Source organism: Linepithema humile, chromosome 6 (genome assembly GCF_040581485.1).
Source record: "Linepithema humile isolate Giens D197 chromosome 6, Lhum_UNIL_v1.0, whole genome shotgun sequence".
Lineage (NCBI taxonomy): Eukaryota > Metazoa > Arthropoda > Insecta > Hymenoptera > Formicidae > Linepithema > Linepithema humile.
The window spans coordinates 10,194,421-10,212,114 of NC_090133.1; the positions used below are offsets into that span (position 1 = coordinate 10,194,421).

The 17,694-nt window shown below is 36.7% G+C and overlaps 2 protein-coding genes across 4 annotated transcripts; one reads left to right on the top strand and one right to left on the bottom strand.

The window, feature by feature from the left end:
• Positions 1-99: 99 nt before the first annotated feature.
• Positions 100-14,608, top strand: LOC105668320 (active breakpoint cluster region-related protein). 3 transcript variants are annotated; one of them, XR_010890989.1, is made up of 14 exons: positions 100-898; positions 2,143-2,632; positions 2,869-3,106; positions 3,280-3,559; positions 3,644-3,823; positions 3,918-4,133; positions 4,334-4,453; positions 4,557-4,801; positions 5,114-5,378; positions 5,726-6,008; positions 6,141-6,411; positions 6,667-6,838; positions 6,920-7,403; positions 11,353-14,608. XR_010890989.1 is itself a non-coding variant. In XM_012360634.2 (13 exons), the coding sequence occupies exons 1-13, from the start codon at positions 785-787 to the stop codon at positions 7,340-7,342; spliced, it is 3,297 nt and encodes a 1,098-aa protein (XP_012216057.2). In that variant the 5' UTR covers positions 100-784; the 3' UTR covers positions 7,343-10,997. The 3 variants fall into 3 exon arrangements, 2 of the variants coding, with proteins under 2 accessions (XP_012216057.2, XP_012216067.2); XM_012360634.2 differs by lacking the exon at positions 11,353-14,608 and having other exon boundaries at positions 6,920-10,997; XM_012360644.2 differs by lacking the exon at positions 11,353-14,608 and having other exon boundaries at positions 101-898; positions 2,872-3,106; positions 6,920-10,997.
• On the bottom strand, positions 11,078-16,079 carry Tbh (Tyramine beta hydroxylase). The gene is made up of 10 exons (XM_012360689.2): positions 15,464-16,079; positions 15,195-15,348; positions 14,966-15,112; positions 13,703-13,950; positions 13,373-13,526; positions 12,910-13,173; positions 12,312-12,542; positions 11,938-12,066; positions 11,663-11,837; positions 11,078-11,482 (listed from the first exon to the last, which is right to left on the bottom strand). Exons 1-10 carry the CDS (start codon positions 15,604-15,606, stop codon positions 11,337-11,339), a joined length of 1,791 nt encoding a protein of 596 aa, XP_012216112.2. The 5' UTR covers positions 15,607-16,079; the 3' UTR covers positions 11,078-11,336.
• Between the last annotated feature and the right edge of the window lie 1,615 nt (positions 16,080-17,694).

The following is a 17,694-nucleotide window of genomic DNA, read 5'->3' on the forward strand; positions in this document are numbered from 1 at the left end:
AAAAATAAGTATTTGGAAAATTGAAAAGTGATCAACCAATGTTTAGTTGCTTTGAACCGGTTAGCTCAATATTCACAGTTGAAAGGCGACCATACAAAAAAGATTTCTAGCAAAAGTTTCTAAACGGACTCAAGTCTAGTTCCTTTTCTTTTTTAGCTGATGGTTTTGAAAATGAGCAATAACATAATTGTCGATAAATAAAATTGTGGTAACTTTTTTACTACACGAGGTTAAGAAAACGATAATTTTATGGAGAAATTTAGTCAGTCGTCTTAATTGTAATAATTCTTAGGAGCCTTGCCCTCGAAAGACAAGAAAGACTGAAAAAGAAAGAGGCCATTTGTATATAGTTCTGTCTCTTTCTTTCGTAGGCGCATTGCAAACCTCCTCGGCGTCGGCACGCAGAGGTGGGTCGTACAGCGGGCGACGGGGATCAGAACGTGATCTACGCAAGAGATGTCGACAAGATGACAGCGACCGTATGACAACGCTGGCTGGCTGGCTGGCCACATTGTTGCCCGCCCTCGTACAATACCCTCGACAGAGTCGAGAAAACGTCACTTCACGCCCGAAAGTGCATCAAGTACAGAGAGTATAGCGAAGATAACGAGAAACTTGACAACGTCGTCGTCGTCGTCGTCGTTGTCGTCCGTCGTCGTCGTCGTCGTTGTCGTTGTCGACAGTGCCGCGCCCTTGTGCGATGCGCACAACGGCACCGTGAGTGGTGGTGGTGTGGGATCTCGATGAGGAGTGCCGTCGCCCCTGTGCGTCCGCGTCTGGAGGCATGAGCGTGTTCGGAGACTTTCAGCGTGTCTGGGTGCAACGATTCCCGGACAGCGCCTTGCCGGCCGCATGGGAGGAAGACGTCAGAGCAAATCTGGTCAAGCACAAGCAGAAGGTGAGTCTGAACAATTCTTTTTCTCTGCAGTGTAAAAACAGGTTTGTCTCAGTGGATTATTATCTAGTACACATAGCTGATTTGTTATAAGACTTGAATTGTTGTGAAAAATGTCAATGTGTTTTGATAAATAATTGGTTTGCAACAATGTTGCAATATTCACTGAATATTTATTAATCAGATGACTTATGTATATTTGTATTTGCGAAACACTTTTACTTAATTTCATTAATGTTCTAGATTAGCTTGGTGGATGACTCATCAAAAGAACAGTAGAATTTTTATTAGCAAGTTTTTTAAGTCAACTACTGTGAGGGTTATGAGTACATTTTTTTGAGATATGATAACTATGAATAATCAGATTGGCTGAACAAGAATGCAGTCTTGCGTAACGATTAAACAGCAATTCAAGTATTGCAATATTTGCTAGACATTAGTCACACCTATGCAACATCTTTGTGCATATATGTATATATCAAAGGATTCTATAAGGGAATACAAGTTGGAGAATGTTGAAGAATGAAGAATAGCACAGAAAGTTTAATTTCTGCATATGTAGTAAAAACTTAGTCATGTGTAATTCAGTTAACACCATGTTGAATGATGACTCATTGAATTAATTGTCTGAAACCTGTTAGTGCCAGAGTACTTACTGACATTTAGAGTATCAGTGAGTTATTATTTTTTTCATTGTTTATAAAATAACAATAAATAAATAAGCAAACAATGAATAAAAAAAAATAATATTGACTTTTTGTTGACAGCTACCGTTCATGAATCATGAGGGAGTTATCTCTATTGTGTTATCACAACACTATAAAAGAACTGATTATATTGAATTATTCTAAAAGTCATTTGTAACATCATGTCTTAAATAGTACTATGTATCAAATAATTTCTAAAGTTTTATTTTAAAAGCATGACAAATTTGTTGAAAAAATATATAGATATAAATGCAAAGCATTTTTTTCCTTTTTCTATTAGAAAAAGATAAAGCTAAAATACAATTTAATCTAGATTAGTTTTTTATAAATCTAACTTTACTTTTTATACAAATCTTATATTTTTATATGAATCTAGTATAATAATATTATTCTCATAAAATAAATCTCTCAAGTCAAATAATCTATTAAGGATAATTTAATAATTGTTTTTTACTACTTTATTAGTTTTTTTAAATTTTTTAGAAAATATCAATATGTTATAAAATAACACGTAATATATATATACACATATTCTTACAGGTGACAGCTTTGAGAGAAGAACTTGAAAAGGAAGAATTTTACGTGGAATATCTAGAGAGATTACTGGCTGATGTTGAGCGACACAAGCAGCTAGCTAATAATGCCAATGCGAGTACAAGTACACTTGAGAATACGCAACAAATGACAGCAGAACCACAGTCTCAACCAAATTCTCAAGTATCAGAAAATAGTTTAGTGGATTCTTCACACTCACCCAGTTCTCAGAATGTTGGATTATCTGCTCCTACTTTGACAGAGCGGGAAGATATCAGCAAGTTTCAAGATAAGTGTGTGTCTGAGTTAAGTTCCACTCTCAATACAGCTGGCAAGAGGCCCAAGAGCGAGATACCAAGGAGTCCCGAGAAAGTGCCTGAACTTAGGAGAAACAGTGATCCGGATGTGCCAAGTAATTATGTCACAGTGATTGAAGTCACCGGAAACTCCAAAAAGGACAAAAACGAGGAGTCTCTCAAAGAGGAAGATGAAAAAGGTACTTTTTAAATTATTTTATATATAAATTTCTCTTGTCGCACTATATGACAATCTATAAAAAAAGAGAAGTCATCTTTATGAAAAAGCACAATAAAAATGTTTTAAAATAAATTTTACTATATTCATTATTTTATAATGCATATAAAGTCTAAAAAGAGTCCCGGCATTTACTAGCACCTAATTGTTGTATTTGGTTCATAAATTTTGCAAAATGTTTTCTATTTGTTCGCCAAGTAGACTTAGAAAAAGTGATCAACGAAGATGGAGAGGAAGGCGATGCGGAGGCATCAGAGGAAGAACCTTACTATGATTCAGTAGCCTTGGATCAAACGGGAGAGTACGTATACATCGATGCGCGTATTCCCGCTGTCAATAGCAACAATAGTAGCAAGGCGGCACCTCGGAGGCCACCTTCTTTGCCAGATTCGCCAGGCAATCAGAGTAATTATGTCAACATCGATTATTTTATACAGTAAGTCGTTCATCTCTTGTTTTACTTTAATTATAACACATTAGGGCCATTAACTAACTGCAGAATATGCGTTCCTTATGTTTATTTCGAATAAAGAATACTTTTTTAACTATACATGCTTTGTTAAATTTGTGCGAGTTACGATGTAGAGATGTACAGACGATTGTTTTCAGGCACAGAACGGCGATGGACAGCGAGGACGAAGAGGGTGCTAGTCCGGCGCCCCCGATCTTGTTGCGAGCTCTTAGCACGGACAACGAAACTGGCAGCAGCGACGCCGAGCCGTTGAGTTTGAGCGAGGGTAGCTTAGAATCACCGACCCCGACGACGCCTCGCAGGCAGGAGAAGAACAAAGATCGCGAGGACGACAGAACGTCGATGGTCAAGTGTATCGTGAATTCGGTGGTGGAGAGCGAGACTGTATACGTGGAGTGTTTATCTGTGATGTTACAAGTATGTCACCATTCACGCTTCGAATATTTCTCACTGTTGTCGTATTTACAACACTGTAATCTTCTCGTCGTATCTCTCTTGCAGTATATGAAAGCTATTAGAGCAACTCTAACGACGTCTCAGCCAGTTATTTCGGAAGAGGAATTCGGGACGATGTTTTACAAGATTCAAGAACTGCACGCTTTGCACGAGACGTTTCTGGATGAGCTCCGAAAGAAGACGGAGAAGTGGGACAACAAGACTACTATAGGAGAACAATTTAAGGTATGACTGACGTATTATTTAAACACGTCTCAAATCTATCTTAAGATATTCTCTATATAAAGTTAGTATAATCATGACGTCATACCGGTTTCAGATTATGGCCAGTAATATAGGATTATACGGCGCGTTTTTGCATAATTACGCTCGCGCGACCGATACCGTACGACGATGTTCCGCCCATTCCACTCAATTTGGAGAGATTACCAGGGATATAAGACTCAGAGGTTTCCCGAAAGGTCCGGGTTTATCATTAGAAGACTTGTTGCACAAGCCGGTTGCACGAGTGCAAAAGAATGCTCTAGTTTTATACGTGGGTATAAAATATCTGTTACAATTTCTTTCCATGTGCGCTATGCGCAGCATCTCTGCGCGATTCCTTAGCAATGATAACATTTTCTACGGCTGATAAAGTCGCATTAATAAATACTACGAGCGATAAGTCTGAAAATACGCATCATTACGTCGCAGTCTATCTTATCTCGATAATTTCTCTTGTTATGTGGTTTGCAGGATCTTCTCAAGCACACGCCAGTCAATCATGCGGATCACGCGCCTCTGTCAGAAGCTTTGGCTATGACCAGAAACTTCCTAGACGAGTTCAATATTATTCAGACAAAGTCCATGTTTCCGGTAAGATTTGCATAATTCACACCGCAATAACGTAATCTTCAATTTTATTTTATACAATTGCGTAATCGCGTCCGTTGTGATACACTTGGATTCCTTTTTATAGAGCCACGACAGAGCCCAACGAAGATTGGTAAAGAATTCGTTTGTGGTCGAGCTTTCCGACGGCCACAGAAAATTGAGACATCTCTTTCTCTTTAACGACGTGATCGCCTGTGCCAAGTACAAAGCGTCTGGAAGAGACAAGTTTACATTCGAATTGAAATGGTACGTGCCAGTGGCGGAAGCCGCTGTCACAGAGGACGGTATAGAGCCGCGCGAAGCCAGCCCCGCCAATGTGGTAGCTTTAAGGTGAGTTGCTGAAAACGCGCTTATGATTCGCGTAATATTTGTCATTAATAACGATAAGCAATATCATGACTAATCTATGATGACATATTTGTACACATTGATAGATACTTTATCAGATTAGTCATCGATATATATCGCGTCTCATTATATTGAGAATCAAACGGATATAAATAATTATCAGTCGTCGATAAAACTCAATTGTCCAATTCACTAATACTTGTAAACGATTTACAAGTGGTAGAAATTGAACAAATTTCTCCATCAATCTCGCATCTGTTGAATAGCAGATCTAATTTGAAAATTATCGAACAGATCGCAGGCATGTACGGTACGTGATCAGATACTGTGGGAGGAGCGGAACGACGAGAAGCGAATCCGACTGGGTGGCAGAGGCTCGGAGAAGAATCGTAAGAAACTTGCCGAGCTCGAGGCGCAATTGGTGCTGGCCTCGCCGAATTTAGTCCTGCGTGTCGCACACAAGAGTCAACAGAATCGTGTGCAAAATTCCTACACTTTCTTCCTGTCCAGCGAGTTCGAGCGCTCCCAATGGGTGGAGGCGGTAGAGGCGTTACAGCAGGTTGTACAATTTTATATTATTAATTAACCTTTTGAGTGCAGAGCGCTCTGCGTATTCAATCCTTTTTGACAAGCTTGTATAAGAATATTTGTTTTGATATATTTGATATATTTGTTTTGATTAATAGAATATGCATTATTAGAATAAATTTGTTTAAGCAATTTATTAATAATATAAAAAAACACAAACTTTTTTGGCATCCAACATATACACCTACTAATAATTTTTATTTGTATCCAGAATATAAACCGAAAAGATTGAAACTGATCAATTAATATGCAATATCTACAATATCTCAAGTTACACTTGAAAGGCAAAAAATTCACGGTTATCGTGATGTTTTGCAGAGCGGACAGCCGCCAGGACAGCTGCCCTTGACGATGTACGAACTGCAGGCTTGGGTCACAGCTTGTCGGACGTATCTGCAAACGGATATGGGCAGCTACCTGCTAAGGTCGGGACGCGATGAGAGTTTGCTGCTGGGTGATCTTCATCTGACACTACTTGGTTTGACTCCACCGGGCTTAGACAGGGTCGGTGATCTCTATATCATTGTGGAGGTCGACAGCTACGGACACTATTTCAAGAGGGCGCGGAGTCGTCTTGTCAGAGGCCAAGCTCCGCTTTGGGGTTAGACATATTTTCTACACTGCTTTTAGTATTAGTTTATGATTGTTAGAAAATGTAAATAACCATCTTCATTGAAATATCTATAGTATATAGCTGCAGATTATATAAAACTGCCCCATTTTCTTCAATTAGGTGAGACTTTTGTGGTGGAGTTGGAGGGAAGTCAAAATGTCAGGATTCTATTGTACGAAGAGTGTGGCACTCGCTCGGTATTGCGAGGCAAGTGCGTTCAGAAGTTGAGTAGATCCTGGTTGGCCGATCATCAAATGGAGAGATCTCTGAATTTGGGGCCCGCGACATTGGATGTGGCGCTGCGTTTCGTTCCCAGCGAGGTTACTCTGAGGCGAGTACCCTCGGCTAAACCGCAAGGCTTATTCGGTGCTAAGATTCAACAAGTTTGCAAGTACGCACATTAGTTTCATTCATTCTGAGAAAATCGGAAAAAGAGTTGCGCAAGAGCTCGATCTCAATGATAAAGAAAAATTGATTCAACGTTGAGATCGAAAGATTCGCGAGAAAGAACAGAGCTTCTTGCCTCTTTTTGTGAATAACCTCTTAATATGCAATGTTTCTCAATTTCTAGATTGGAAATTCCAATACATTTGTAAATTGGAATCGCTAATAATTACACTCTTATAATTCTACTCGTTTATTTCAGACGAGAGAAACGTGACGTGCCTTTTATAATAACGGCATGCGTGCGAGAGGTGGAGAGACGAGGTGTCGGCGAGGTGGGCCTGTATCGCGTTTCCGGCTCGGCGTCCGACGTGGCGAGGCTACGTAAATCGTTCGAGAGCAATTCGTACGAGGCAGAGCAATTGCTTAAAGAGGTGTGTTTCGCGTTTCTGACATTCTATATTAATAATTCTATAGTGAGGAGTTTTCTGCCATTGATATTTTTATACATACAGGTGGATGTTCACTCGGTGACGGGCGTGCTGAAGCTGTACTTGCGCGAGATGCCGGAGGCGTTGTTCACCGACGCGCTTTATCCGGCATTCCTGGAGGCCTTCCAAACGGGCGATTTGTCACGATGCGCCGCTCTGCGTCGCGTCTACGACGGCCTGCCCGCCGTCAATAAGGCGGTGATCGACTTCCTTCTGGCTCATCTTGCTCGTGTGAACAAGCATGAGGCGCAGAACAAGATGTCGCTGCACAATCTGGCCACAGTGTTCGGCCCCACGCTGCTGCGACCCGGCACCAACAACTCGCGCAGCGACGCAAAGAGCCGCGATCCCCTCGCCGCGGGCACAGTTGATGTGATGGCGCAGGCCGGCATTCTCTACTGCTTCCTGCAGTTACATATGCAACAACAGAACAATCAATCGCTCTAGTCGACAAAGTCCTTCGATCCCGATCCAATTAACGTTGCCATGAACGTTTGATTTGTAATCGGTAAGTAAATTGGCAATGGAAACGCGGCGATCTCTTCCTCAATAAAGCCAAACGTCGAAAATATGATGTGATGGTGTCTGAAGGATATTTTGAGTTCTACGGTAATTCATAATAATTGTTTGATTATATGAAATGCGTTATAAAAAATGTTAAGAATAAAAAAATATGAAATATTTTATTTCGAACGACCCGAACGAAAAGTTCAGGCGTGGATCACCAGTGACTCACGGTGTTAATCAAATTTCAAAAATGTAATATTTGTATTTTTACGCTGTTTACGTAATAAGCTTTACGTATAATAACTTACGTTATTAAGTAAATTTTAACAGTGTATGTCCTTTAAACGAAGATGCAAACGAAACTTTTTATCTAACTTTTGTTTCATTTTTGTTAACTTTTTATTTAGATACGACGTTGTGGAATTTGTTGTCGAATTTCATAGAAATGTTATTTTCGTTGTTTTAATTAATACGTTTGTATTGAGAAGTCAATTGCCAATCTTTGTCCTCCAGACACTAATCAATTTTTTTTTGTATTGCGCTGATCCTGGTACTCTCTAAATTTCTTAGAGATAACGCACTCGAAAAATTGAATGACTGGTCGTGTCGCTCGAGTAAGAGTGACTTTTCATTCATACGGAGTTAATTCTTTCTCTTTTTGTTGTAGAGTGAATTTTTTACTCTGCAAAGTAGAGTGATTATGTGTACTTTATTTTATAGAGCGAATATTTTCACTCTATGCAGTGTGGAGTGAATATTTCATTCACATGAAGAGTGCAATCTCTGTTAAAACAAACGCCTTAAGGTAAAAGACTCAGTGTTTGGACAGTTAAGGCCGCACTGCAAGAAATAATAAATATTCACCATAAAAAAGTTCTTAAATATACAAAATTTTTCTATTGTTTTATAAAATAGTTTATTAACCGTCAAAATCCACTTTAAAAATCATCATTTATTGATGAATATATTTTTAATTAATGAAAATATGTAAACAGTCAAATGTACCAGTATTCGGACACGTCAAATAGCTATGTTTCAGTGATCAATATCGCATTATCGAGTAATCGGACATTTATGAGTTACGTCATTAGAAAACATTTTTTAGGGAGAAAAAATCATTTTTTAATCAGTAAAATAACGAAACTTTATGCTTCAAAGTTAATCAAAATGATTTTCGCTTAGAAATTAATTTTTTTTACATGAATATCAAGATAATTAAGTACAACCATTAGTTGTATAGTTCTTATATGCACATCTAACAGATTTATTTTTATTTTTTAATATTGCAGAAATGATTAATAATCTTAATATTTCGCTGACTATCCGAACACTGGATCTTTTACCTTACTAACGAAGAAGATTTCATTCTCTGATCGAGTGAATTCACGTCGGAACGAGTAATACATTACTCTACGTTAGAGTTAAACAATCACTTTTTTGTGAAAAGTGAAGTTTTACTATTTACGAGTGGCGGTATTTTCACTTGAAGTGAATATCCACTCGTTTGGAGTTAGATTTCACTCTAAGAAATTTAGAGAATACGATTAATCCATTCAACAGTTTTTTTTTATAAGCATTAGTATCTTTGCAATGCTGAGATAGAGCCTGAAAATGTATTAAGCAAAAATAGACTGGCTTTGATAGAACTCCTCTACGCGAGGATGAAACTTCCTCTATATCCATGCGCGTGCGTAATGTAACGAAGCTGCTCTTATAAAACATATATAAAGCATAATAAAATATGTGTGTGCACACACACACACACACAAAACACATACGACAAACACACACATACACGATCTTTTTACTTTTGAGGTCATAATATATTTTTTACTTCGTATTATCCGGGCACGATAATGTCGCTCGCGCGTGATGAAATCTTTTTCCTGATTCATCTTTCTTGAGATGAGATTTTCGTGATAAGAAAAGATTTGAGGAGGTGCAGAAATTTCAGGTGGAAAATTAGCCAAAGAGGATTAGCTTAGATTAGCCAAAGCAAACGAATTGGTTAGTAAAAGGATCGTATTAGTTTTCCATATTAAGAATATCCTGACTGTATTTGAGAGGAAGAAAAAGGTTCATTAAAGAATCTTTTTTTTTTTAATCTAAAAAATATTTAAAAAATTTTTTAAATAGATAAAATATGTAAGATTGTAAAATTATAAAGTCTTGAAAGCCTGAAATTTGTGTACTAAGTATACAGTCCGTGCTCTAAGAAGTAAATACTTTTTTACGTGACGTGTGTTCCTAGCAGAGAATATAAATCTTTTAATGCGAGCTCTTTTGTACACCCGTTGCAGGAAGCAACCTATCGTTCTAAATACATAATATGGATATTGTACTCCTATAATTCACAATAGTGTTCATCTTGCAAAAACGTCACAATACTGAAAGAAAGAAAGAGAGAGAGAAAGAGAGAGAATGTGTGGTTTGTCATTCTTTGGAGATGAAATTCAGAGAATGGCGTTTCTCGTAATGTGTGAAGAAAATGAACATATTCATCCAATAATCTTCCATTCCATTTGTCGACTCGTACTCTTCGCGGAAAATTCGAGATATCGTTTTGAATTTTTACGCAGAAACTCACATTTTATCGTAGAATTGCGAAAAAGAATTTTTCATAACTCCTTCAAAGCAGTATTTTTCGACAAGCATAAGTTTTTTTTTTCCATTATTGTAATGCAGTTTAATAAGACGCCAAAGAGAAAGATCTTTCTTCGTGTGTACAGAGTGTTTGAGAACATTGTGACTTAAACGAGAAAATAGCAATTTCTTATAAAAAAAGGAAAACAAAAACGCAGAATAAATTTATTCTTAATTTATATACACAAGATTATACACAAGATCTTATATATAAATCAAGAACAAATTATTTGTGTATAAATACTTTTTATTTCTTTTTCTTTACAGGAAACTGTTTATCTCGTAAATGCATTACAATCTTTTGAACACTCTGTATTATGAAGAAGCTTACCGTAGTCGATAATAAAAGAAAGAAACTAACACGCGAGTTTGGCAGTACAAATTAAAAAGACTCGATAAGGATTGTCCCATGTTTTATGTCAGGTCACTGCAAAGTTTGCAATAACTGTAGACGAAAAAGAACAGGAAAAAAAAGGAGAAAACGAAGAAAGAGTCAGGTCTGACGAGTATTTGATAACAAACGAACAAAAATATATGAAAAGTATTAAATTGTTTATGCTCGAATGAACTAGGCAACTATTATATTTTGTGCGTGTGGAAGCAGCTGCGTGCGTGTTTGTTACTTGTATGCGTGTATTATTCCTCTTCCCTTATGTATGTATTATACCGAAAAAAAAGTACCACATATTCTAAGATTACTTTTGATATCGTAGCGTTTAAAAAGCATTCGCCTTTTTTGTATATTGATATAGAGTGTAAAGACGAGTTTTTCCTTATTATTTGTGTTATTATTACTATTATTATTACTTCACACACACGAAATAATTATTATTATACACCAATAAACTGTTATGAAATTTGGTTAAGCTAGCTTGTATGCAGCAAGATGCAATGTACTGCCAAAAAAAACCACTTAAAGTGCATAAATATACTGAAGGTTTATAAACTTTTACATTGATTAGTATTTTTCTTTGAAATTTTATACACCTCTTCTCGACGTGGGATTCGTTTGGGGCGCTAAGAGAAAAAGAATTCGATTTGTAAAGCGAATTTTATTTGAGCAAACGCCCCAGGAGAAAGAATAATACATGTATTAAGTTTGGAGTAAATGTTGAATGTTGAAGTTTGTCAAAGAAGTTTCTAAGCGATTTAAATTTGATATGCTCTCTAAGTATGCTATATTTTTAATATAATTTCTCTAATATTATTTACTGTAATTTTTAATATTGTTCCCTTTTGAATTACTCATGCAATAGAACAATTGTCTAATTTGAAATTAAACGGCTGACATTCACATCTGATTCAAGATCTCTTGCTGAAGCGACGACTCCAAGCAATCTCTAGCCGGCGGTGGTAGAGGCAATCGAACGGGTGTCGCCGCGATGTTGTCCCATAAACCGGGCAATCGAGAGCCATCTGAGCCGTTGCATTGCATACCTATATATATAAGTAATTAACAGATTAACAATTAATTGCAGATTATTGCAGAAAGAAACATACATTAAACATAATTGGTTTTTAAAAATATAGATTTCTTTCCGTGTTGCGTATTGAGCGCTTTGTTAAAAATTATCAAAATTTAAAAGAACGTTAAACACATAGTTTCTAGGTGCGAACCTAAAGGCGCAGCTTCGTAGAGATCGTGAAGAGCTTCTACGCGGATCTTTGTCCACTCGATACTCTGATAATTCGCCGAGATGCCCTTCTCTGCACTAGTTTTTTGACTTTCCCATTCTCGCATGTAGCGAAAATACGTTCGCAGAGCATCGTCACTTATGGCGCTTTTGCACACCTAACATGAAATTTTGTAAGACAATCATATTTTTCCCCTTCAATCGCGGATGCAAATGAATAAATTTGTTTTATTTACATTTTTTTAATTTATAGCGTACCTCTAATCGCGCGTTGGGATAATAATGAACGTAATTGACGCACATCTCGTCGGATATAGCGAAGCCGCCGAGAGTCACATTGTCCCTCTTCACGGTGTTATATGTGCACGTGGTTATCAGAGAATCTCCCTGAAAGATATTTCATTTTATTCGTTCAAATTATTATTTTTAATTTTCTTCATTTAGCCGCTTAATCATCTCGTGGCTGTTCGTTTTCGATCAACAAGAAAGAGGCGATCATGTATAACGCATTATATTATTTTTACATTTTGAGGCTTTCGATTTCTAACAAATTAATTAATTTCTGTATTCATCCGGTATCTATCTTCATTTCTTTATTTCTATATTCTGTTCAACATAATAAGTTTTCTTACGGGCAGAACAGTAACTGGTTTCGGCAATAGTCGGATCTCTTGAAAATGTGTGGAGTAATGATTGTCATAGTTCAATGATGATAGTTCCTCGCCATCCCTTACGTGACGAGTGATGACCTTGGTGCCCGTCAGATGCGTGTGCAGCTGAGAGGCGAAAATGTGAATACCGTTTTGTGGCAATCCGATCCCGGTGCATTCCGTTATGCAATGTCCGGATAGAGTGAAAGCTTCCTGAGAGAAAGTAAAGAAGAATTGGATTCATTAAAACTGAAAAGCCACCTAGAAAATTGTAAATCTAAAGATTAGTATTTCTTTTTTATTCAGAAAAAACAACAGAATTATCATTATACTTATAGTCGAAGAAATTTTAAACTTGTAAAAAACGGGAAAAAGAATGTACTGGCCCAGCAAATTTTACGCTATTATAGCAAAATACGTTAGTTATTTTATGGATAGCAAAGAGAGATTTGTTGCAGATGCTAATTTTATTTGCTAAATCTGTATCGTTATAACGAATTGACTTTTACTTTGTCATTAAAGTTTGTATTGGCAGCGACAATTTTGCTGCATTGGCAAAACACATTTGTTCTTTCTTTACTTGTAGCGGAGGTATAGCCATCTTATCAGTATACTCGAGTCCCAGCTCGATCACACCAGCGTCGTATTTTCTAAGAGTTTTTGTGAGGACAAATCGAATTCCGGACGAGTCGACAACACCCTGATGCAGTTCGGGATTATTATAATGCACCTCCAGCATGATGTACGGATTGAAATCGGCCCCACCGATGGACAAACCGGCTTCTTCCGGATACACAAACGCGTCAGCGCCCATCGCCCATGCCGCCAACACTTTCTTACAAATCTGTATGGATCAAGCTGAACGTCATCATTGTTGAATTTAAAACAACTATCGAAGACATGGACACTTTTCTGTCAGAAAGATAGTATATTCATGATCTTTTTACTGAAAATCTTTGAAACGGCTTTAATTGCTATCGATTAGCAATTGATGTTTCGATTTAACAGTAAATTGAATTTTTCTGACAAATATTTAAAGTAACCTGCGTCTTTTCCGGTCTATCAGCTCCATCGCAGGGCCCGTCGTACATCGGCACTTCCAGATTCGCGAGCCCGGCGCAATGGAAGACTTCCATGTGATGTACAAGATGTTCGTTACCTGCTTGTATGGCGGGACCAAATTGTAGGATATGATGCCTACCGATAAATATATTTATTCGCTAAGTTTTCAGTAAAAAGAATAGCCGATTGCAAATAAAAACGTTCCGAACAAACCGGACGAAAGTATGACAATAATGAGACGTGAAACGCGTAAAAAAAATCTTACAAATTTATTAAAACATGCATAGTTTTGTATTTGCATGCACATATACTTTTGCCTCAACACCGCTGGCAGTTTGTGCACGCGACACCAATAGGTGGTCTCCTTGTTCGGCACTTGAACTCGATGGGTGAGCAGTTCCAGCTGCCAGGCGTTCGCGGGGAACTTGGGCTTCTTATGGGACACCCTACGCAATTCCGTACGGGACATGCCCGACGCTTTCGCGTCTGACGTCTCGAGACCGGCCAAAGAGGACAGTGGTCCGCGACCGCGGAGCCACACGAGATGCGTGGTGCCTCTCTGAGGACAAATATTTTGCCACGATTTAATCAAGATTTTCGACAAGAATAACAATACTTCGCAGAAGAACAACAAGCTAATAGAGCAGAAGCCGGATAGAATTGCTCAAAAATTCATTTAAAGAATTATTACAAACGTTTCGGCCTAAGGAATGTGGCCGTCTTCGGTGTAAAATTGACATAAATGATGTAGTCGCAAGTAGAGAAACGTTGATAAGATAGTTAAGCTAGAAACGCTCTCGAACAATGGTTATGATTTTGGTAAAACATCCTCTGATAATACGGTTTGTACATTTTTGTTGCTACCCTGAGAGAAATATTTTGCTGAAAATACTATAAAATCAATGAAAAGTAAAATAAAAGTTTTTGAAAAATTACTGAATATATTTCAAAATGAATCATAATTTTCCGTATGAAAATTTAATGTAATACTATGAAATATAAGGAAAGTTAAAATATACTGCTAAAAAGTAATAAAAGAGTTTTTAAATAATTATCATTATGAAATTTACTGAATTAAACTGAAAACTGTTACTTTTTAATGAAAAATTGCTGAAATATTTATGAAATTAATTAATGGGGTCAATTGAGAGAAATTTTCAAATACATTTCAGCAAAATTTCGTTATATTTTTAGAAAAATATTTCCATCAGGGTAGTCTTATTAAAAGTGTGTAAAGCCAAGGACCATCTTAAACGGTCCGTCAGAAATGTGTATCAAAAATTAAAAATAAGACATGTGTCAACGGCAGTGAGTGGGACTCGACTGGCCTTAGGCCGAAATATTTCTTTAATAATTCTTTGATAAAATGAATTTTTGAGCAATTCTATCCGGCTCCTGCTCTATTAGCTCGTTTTTCATGATTATTATTTTAATAAGGAAGAGCAATATCTTAATACTATTTGTATTTTAATATTTCGCAGCTTTGCTTCGTTCTTATAATAATAAAAAACTTTACAATTCTATCCTTGTTTTTACTTGAAATTGTAAAGCTCTAATTGTAGAGTCGTACTTGCCTCAATAATATAATCATACTCATCGCAGGTGTCGAATTTACGGTAAAAGGTGAACTTCGTGACATTGCCGCGTCTTCTCCAGGCGAAGTTCAAGCAGTCCTGCTGGGTGTCCAGGTGTAATTTTCCGTCGACGTCCGCCCACGAGTCCTGTCAATTGTTTTTTGAGACAAGGTCGACGGTTTTGTGCGCATTAAGCGTGATCTAATACTTTGTATTATTGAATATATACTTGAAAATGAACTTGTTGGTGCCAGTCGGACCACAAAACACAGTAATCAGCCGGTTTCTGTTCTCCATAGTCGGAGAATCCAATCGCAAACCAGCTGTTGTTGTCACCGACGTAGTGAACCTCCACGACCACCAGCTCGTTCGTCAAATCCACTCTGAAAATGCACTCGATACGTCACCTCTACTCGTTAAATTTAAAAAGTCTCAAAGTAACAATAACAAAATATGTATTTCTATAAACACTTGATAATTTCAATGATAAATTTGCACCTCCAGTGGAAAGTCACTTCCGAACCGAGCGGAACCGTGTGCACCGCGTTCACAGCTGCATTTTCGGACATCAAGGAGTTGTGGCGAGACCAACTCGGATGGATGCCCGCGAAAGCGACAAGTAACAATAGCAGCAGCATCATTTTCGATCGAATCCCTGTCAAATCTTTCTACAAAACGATTTTGCCGAGTTTTATCTTTGATTTGGATTTTTCTTTAATCTCACTTGCTAGACTTTAACGTTACGATCAAGCTTATCTCGATTCTTAAATGTCGCTCGAGGCTTATGGATCATATCGTGTTGTCCGCGAAAGGTGAGTCTGCACTGATGATCCTTGCGAAGCCGCAAACTTCCGCGTCTCGCAGGATTCTGTGCTTGCGAGTCAACATGAAACGCGCAAGCTCGACGGAACTGGTTCACGGATTAGACACCCCCTTGCATTTTTCTCGAAATTGTTGTCTTTCTTAAGTTATTAAGAAAATAATAAATCTTGATCTGGTTTTCATTTAATTTTAGTTTTATATTTTTGCATTGTATTACACGTGTATTACAGGATGTAGCAAAATAATTAACAAAACTGAATTTAAACAATTTTTTATATAAATATTGTTTGTTAGACGATAACGCTTTTTGCAAAAAGCACATCTATTAATTGTCAAAATTTTGTTTGTGTGTATTATGCGTACATAAATTTACAACATTTTAAATATTGTAAATTATATACAAATAATTTAAGATATTAAAAATACAGCTAATTTACAGTTTAAAATAATTAATTTGTACAACGTAATCTGATCCCAGACTAATTAGTAGACGATAATTTCCGATAACCGATAATTTCATCGAGAAAGAAATTCAATATCTCAAATTGCCAATTTGAAGCGTATTTTAAATATACCGAGTGTCTTGGTTTTTCTGGTAGATCTTGCGGAAAATTTTATGGAAAAAAACCGTTTATTTCCAGTTGCGTATAACTTGAAGCTTATAGTAAACAAACTTTCCGTTCTTCATTTTTTGGACACAAAAATTAAGAAAAATTTGACCAAATAAATCGAAGAATTCGCAATTAAAATTAAGATCAACGGTCTCTTGGGAGGAAAGAGGGTTGTCATATTAATCGAATATTCCGAGGCACGTATATTGCATTCCATTTGTGGAGCGTGCCTTGGCGCTGGGCTGCAATCAAGAAATTCCACGGAACTTATTGCGGGCGGGGCTCTTTATTGTGCGTTATTAATGCGTTAAACAATTTGTGCGGGGGAGGCAAACTTGAGGAATGTCGAATCGAGAAGCGCGTGTGCGTCTATTTTCTGCGTACCAATTCACTTCTCTTTGCTTGCACAATAGTGTAAAACATCAACAAAACGTGAGAATCTGCGCGTTCCAAGAAATATTTTCGCTAAGGACTGGTTGTTCCAACTTCTTGGTAGACTTTACCTCTCAGTTATCTAAAATAAATATCAGTAATTCTTACTCGGTGGTTGGAATACTAAAATTACTTCTTGGTAATAATAATTTAACCCGTAGATAAACTTCACAAACAGCTACTGATATTTATTTTAGGTAACTAAAAGATAAAGTTTACTGGAGTCCTAAATGTAATTATCATTATATAATGTAATGTTTTTCAAAAAAGTTCAATTTTATTTTATTTTTATAAAATAATAAGAGCGATTATATAAAAGTTAAGGAATTTTAATTACAATAATTAAGACAGTTTATCTGGATCTGCATTGATTTGCATTTTGTGTATTTTATGTTATGCATCGATTGCTTCGTCGCTTAGATACTTAAAGCGAAACAGCTGCCGCCTTGCGACAATTAAAGGTCAATTAACATCAATTACGACTCATAAAGTTGTCATTTGCGATAAACACATAACTCACGCTAAGAAATAAATATACGAACCGAGAAGAATTTCATTTTACTTTTAAAATTGAAGCAAATGTAAAAATTAAAAATGTATGCTTCACGAAATATTTCCTATTTTATTTTGTAAGATATGCTAAAGTTAAATACACTATTTAAAGTTAATGTTTATATTTGTGTCAATCATCTTTTTATAATTAAAAATTAATTCTTTTTAAAGTTATTCAAATATACATTTGCCTGAACTCGTGTAGAATTTATCTAATAATATTGTCGTATCGATGCGTTATTAAAAAATTAATATATTATTCGCTTTATTGGATTTCTGTATTTTCTCTTGTCATTCATCATATATCTCGAT

Excerpts from the sequence above, each read along its gene's own strand:
- LOC105668320 (XM_012360634.2), top strand. The coding sequence starts at position 785 with ATGAGCGTGTTCGGAGACTTTCAGCGTGTCTGGGTGCAACGATTCCCG. Across the intron at positions 3,107-3,279 it reads AACATCGATTATTTTATACA|GCACAGAACGGCGATGGACA; the intron begins GTAAGTCGTTCA and ends GATTGTTTTCAG. Across the intron at positions 3,824-3,917 it reads CTATAGGAGAACAATTTAAG|ATTATGGCCAGTAATATAGG; the intron begins GTATGACTGACG and ends TACCGGTTTCAG.
- Tbh (XM_012360689.2), bottom strand. The coding sequence starts at position 15,606 with ATGATGCTGCTGCTATTGTTACTTGTCGCTTTCGCGGGCATCCATCCG. Across the intron at positions 12,067-12,311 it reads AACCAGTTACTGTTCTGCCC|GGAGATTCTCTGATAACCAC; the intron begins GTAAGAAAACTT and ends AATATCTTTCAG. Across the intron at positions 11,838-11,937 it reads ATCCCAACGCGCGATTAGAG|GTGTGCAAAAGCGCCATAAG; the intron begins GTACGCTATAAA and ends ATTTCATGTTAG.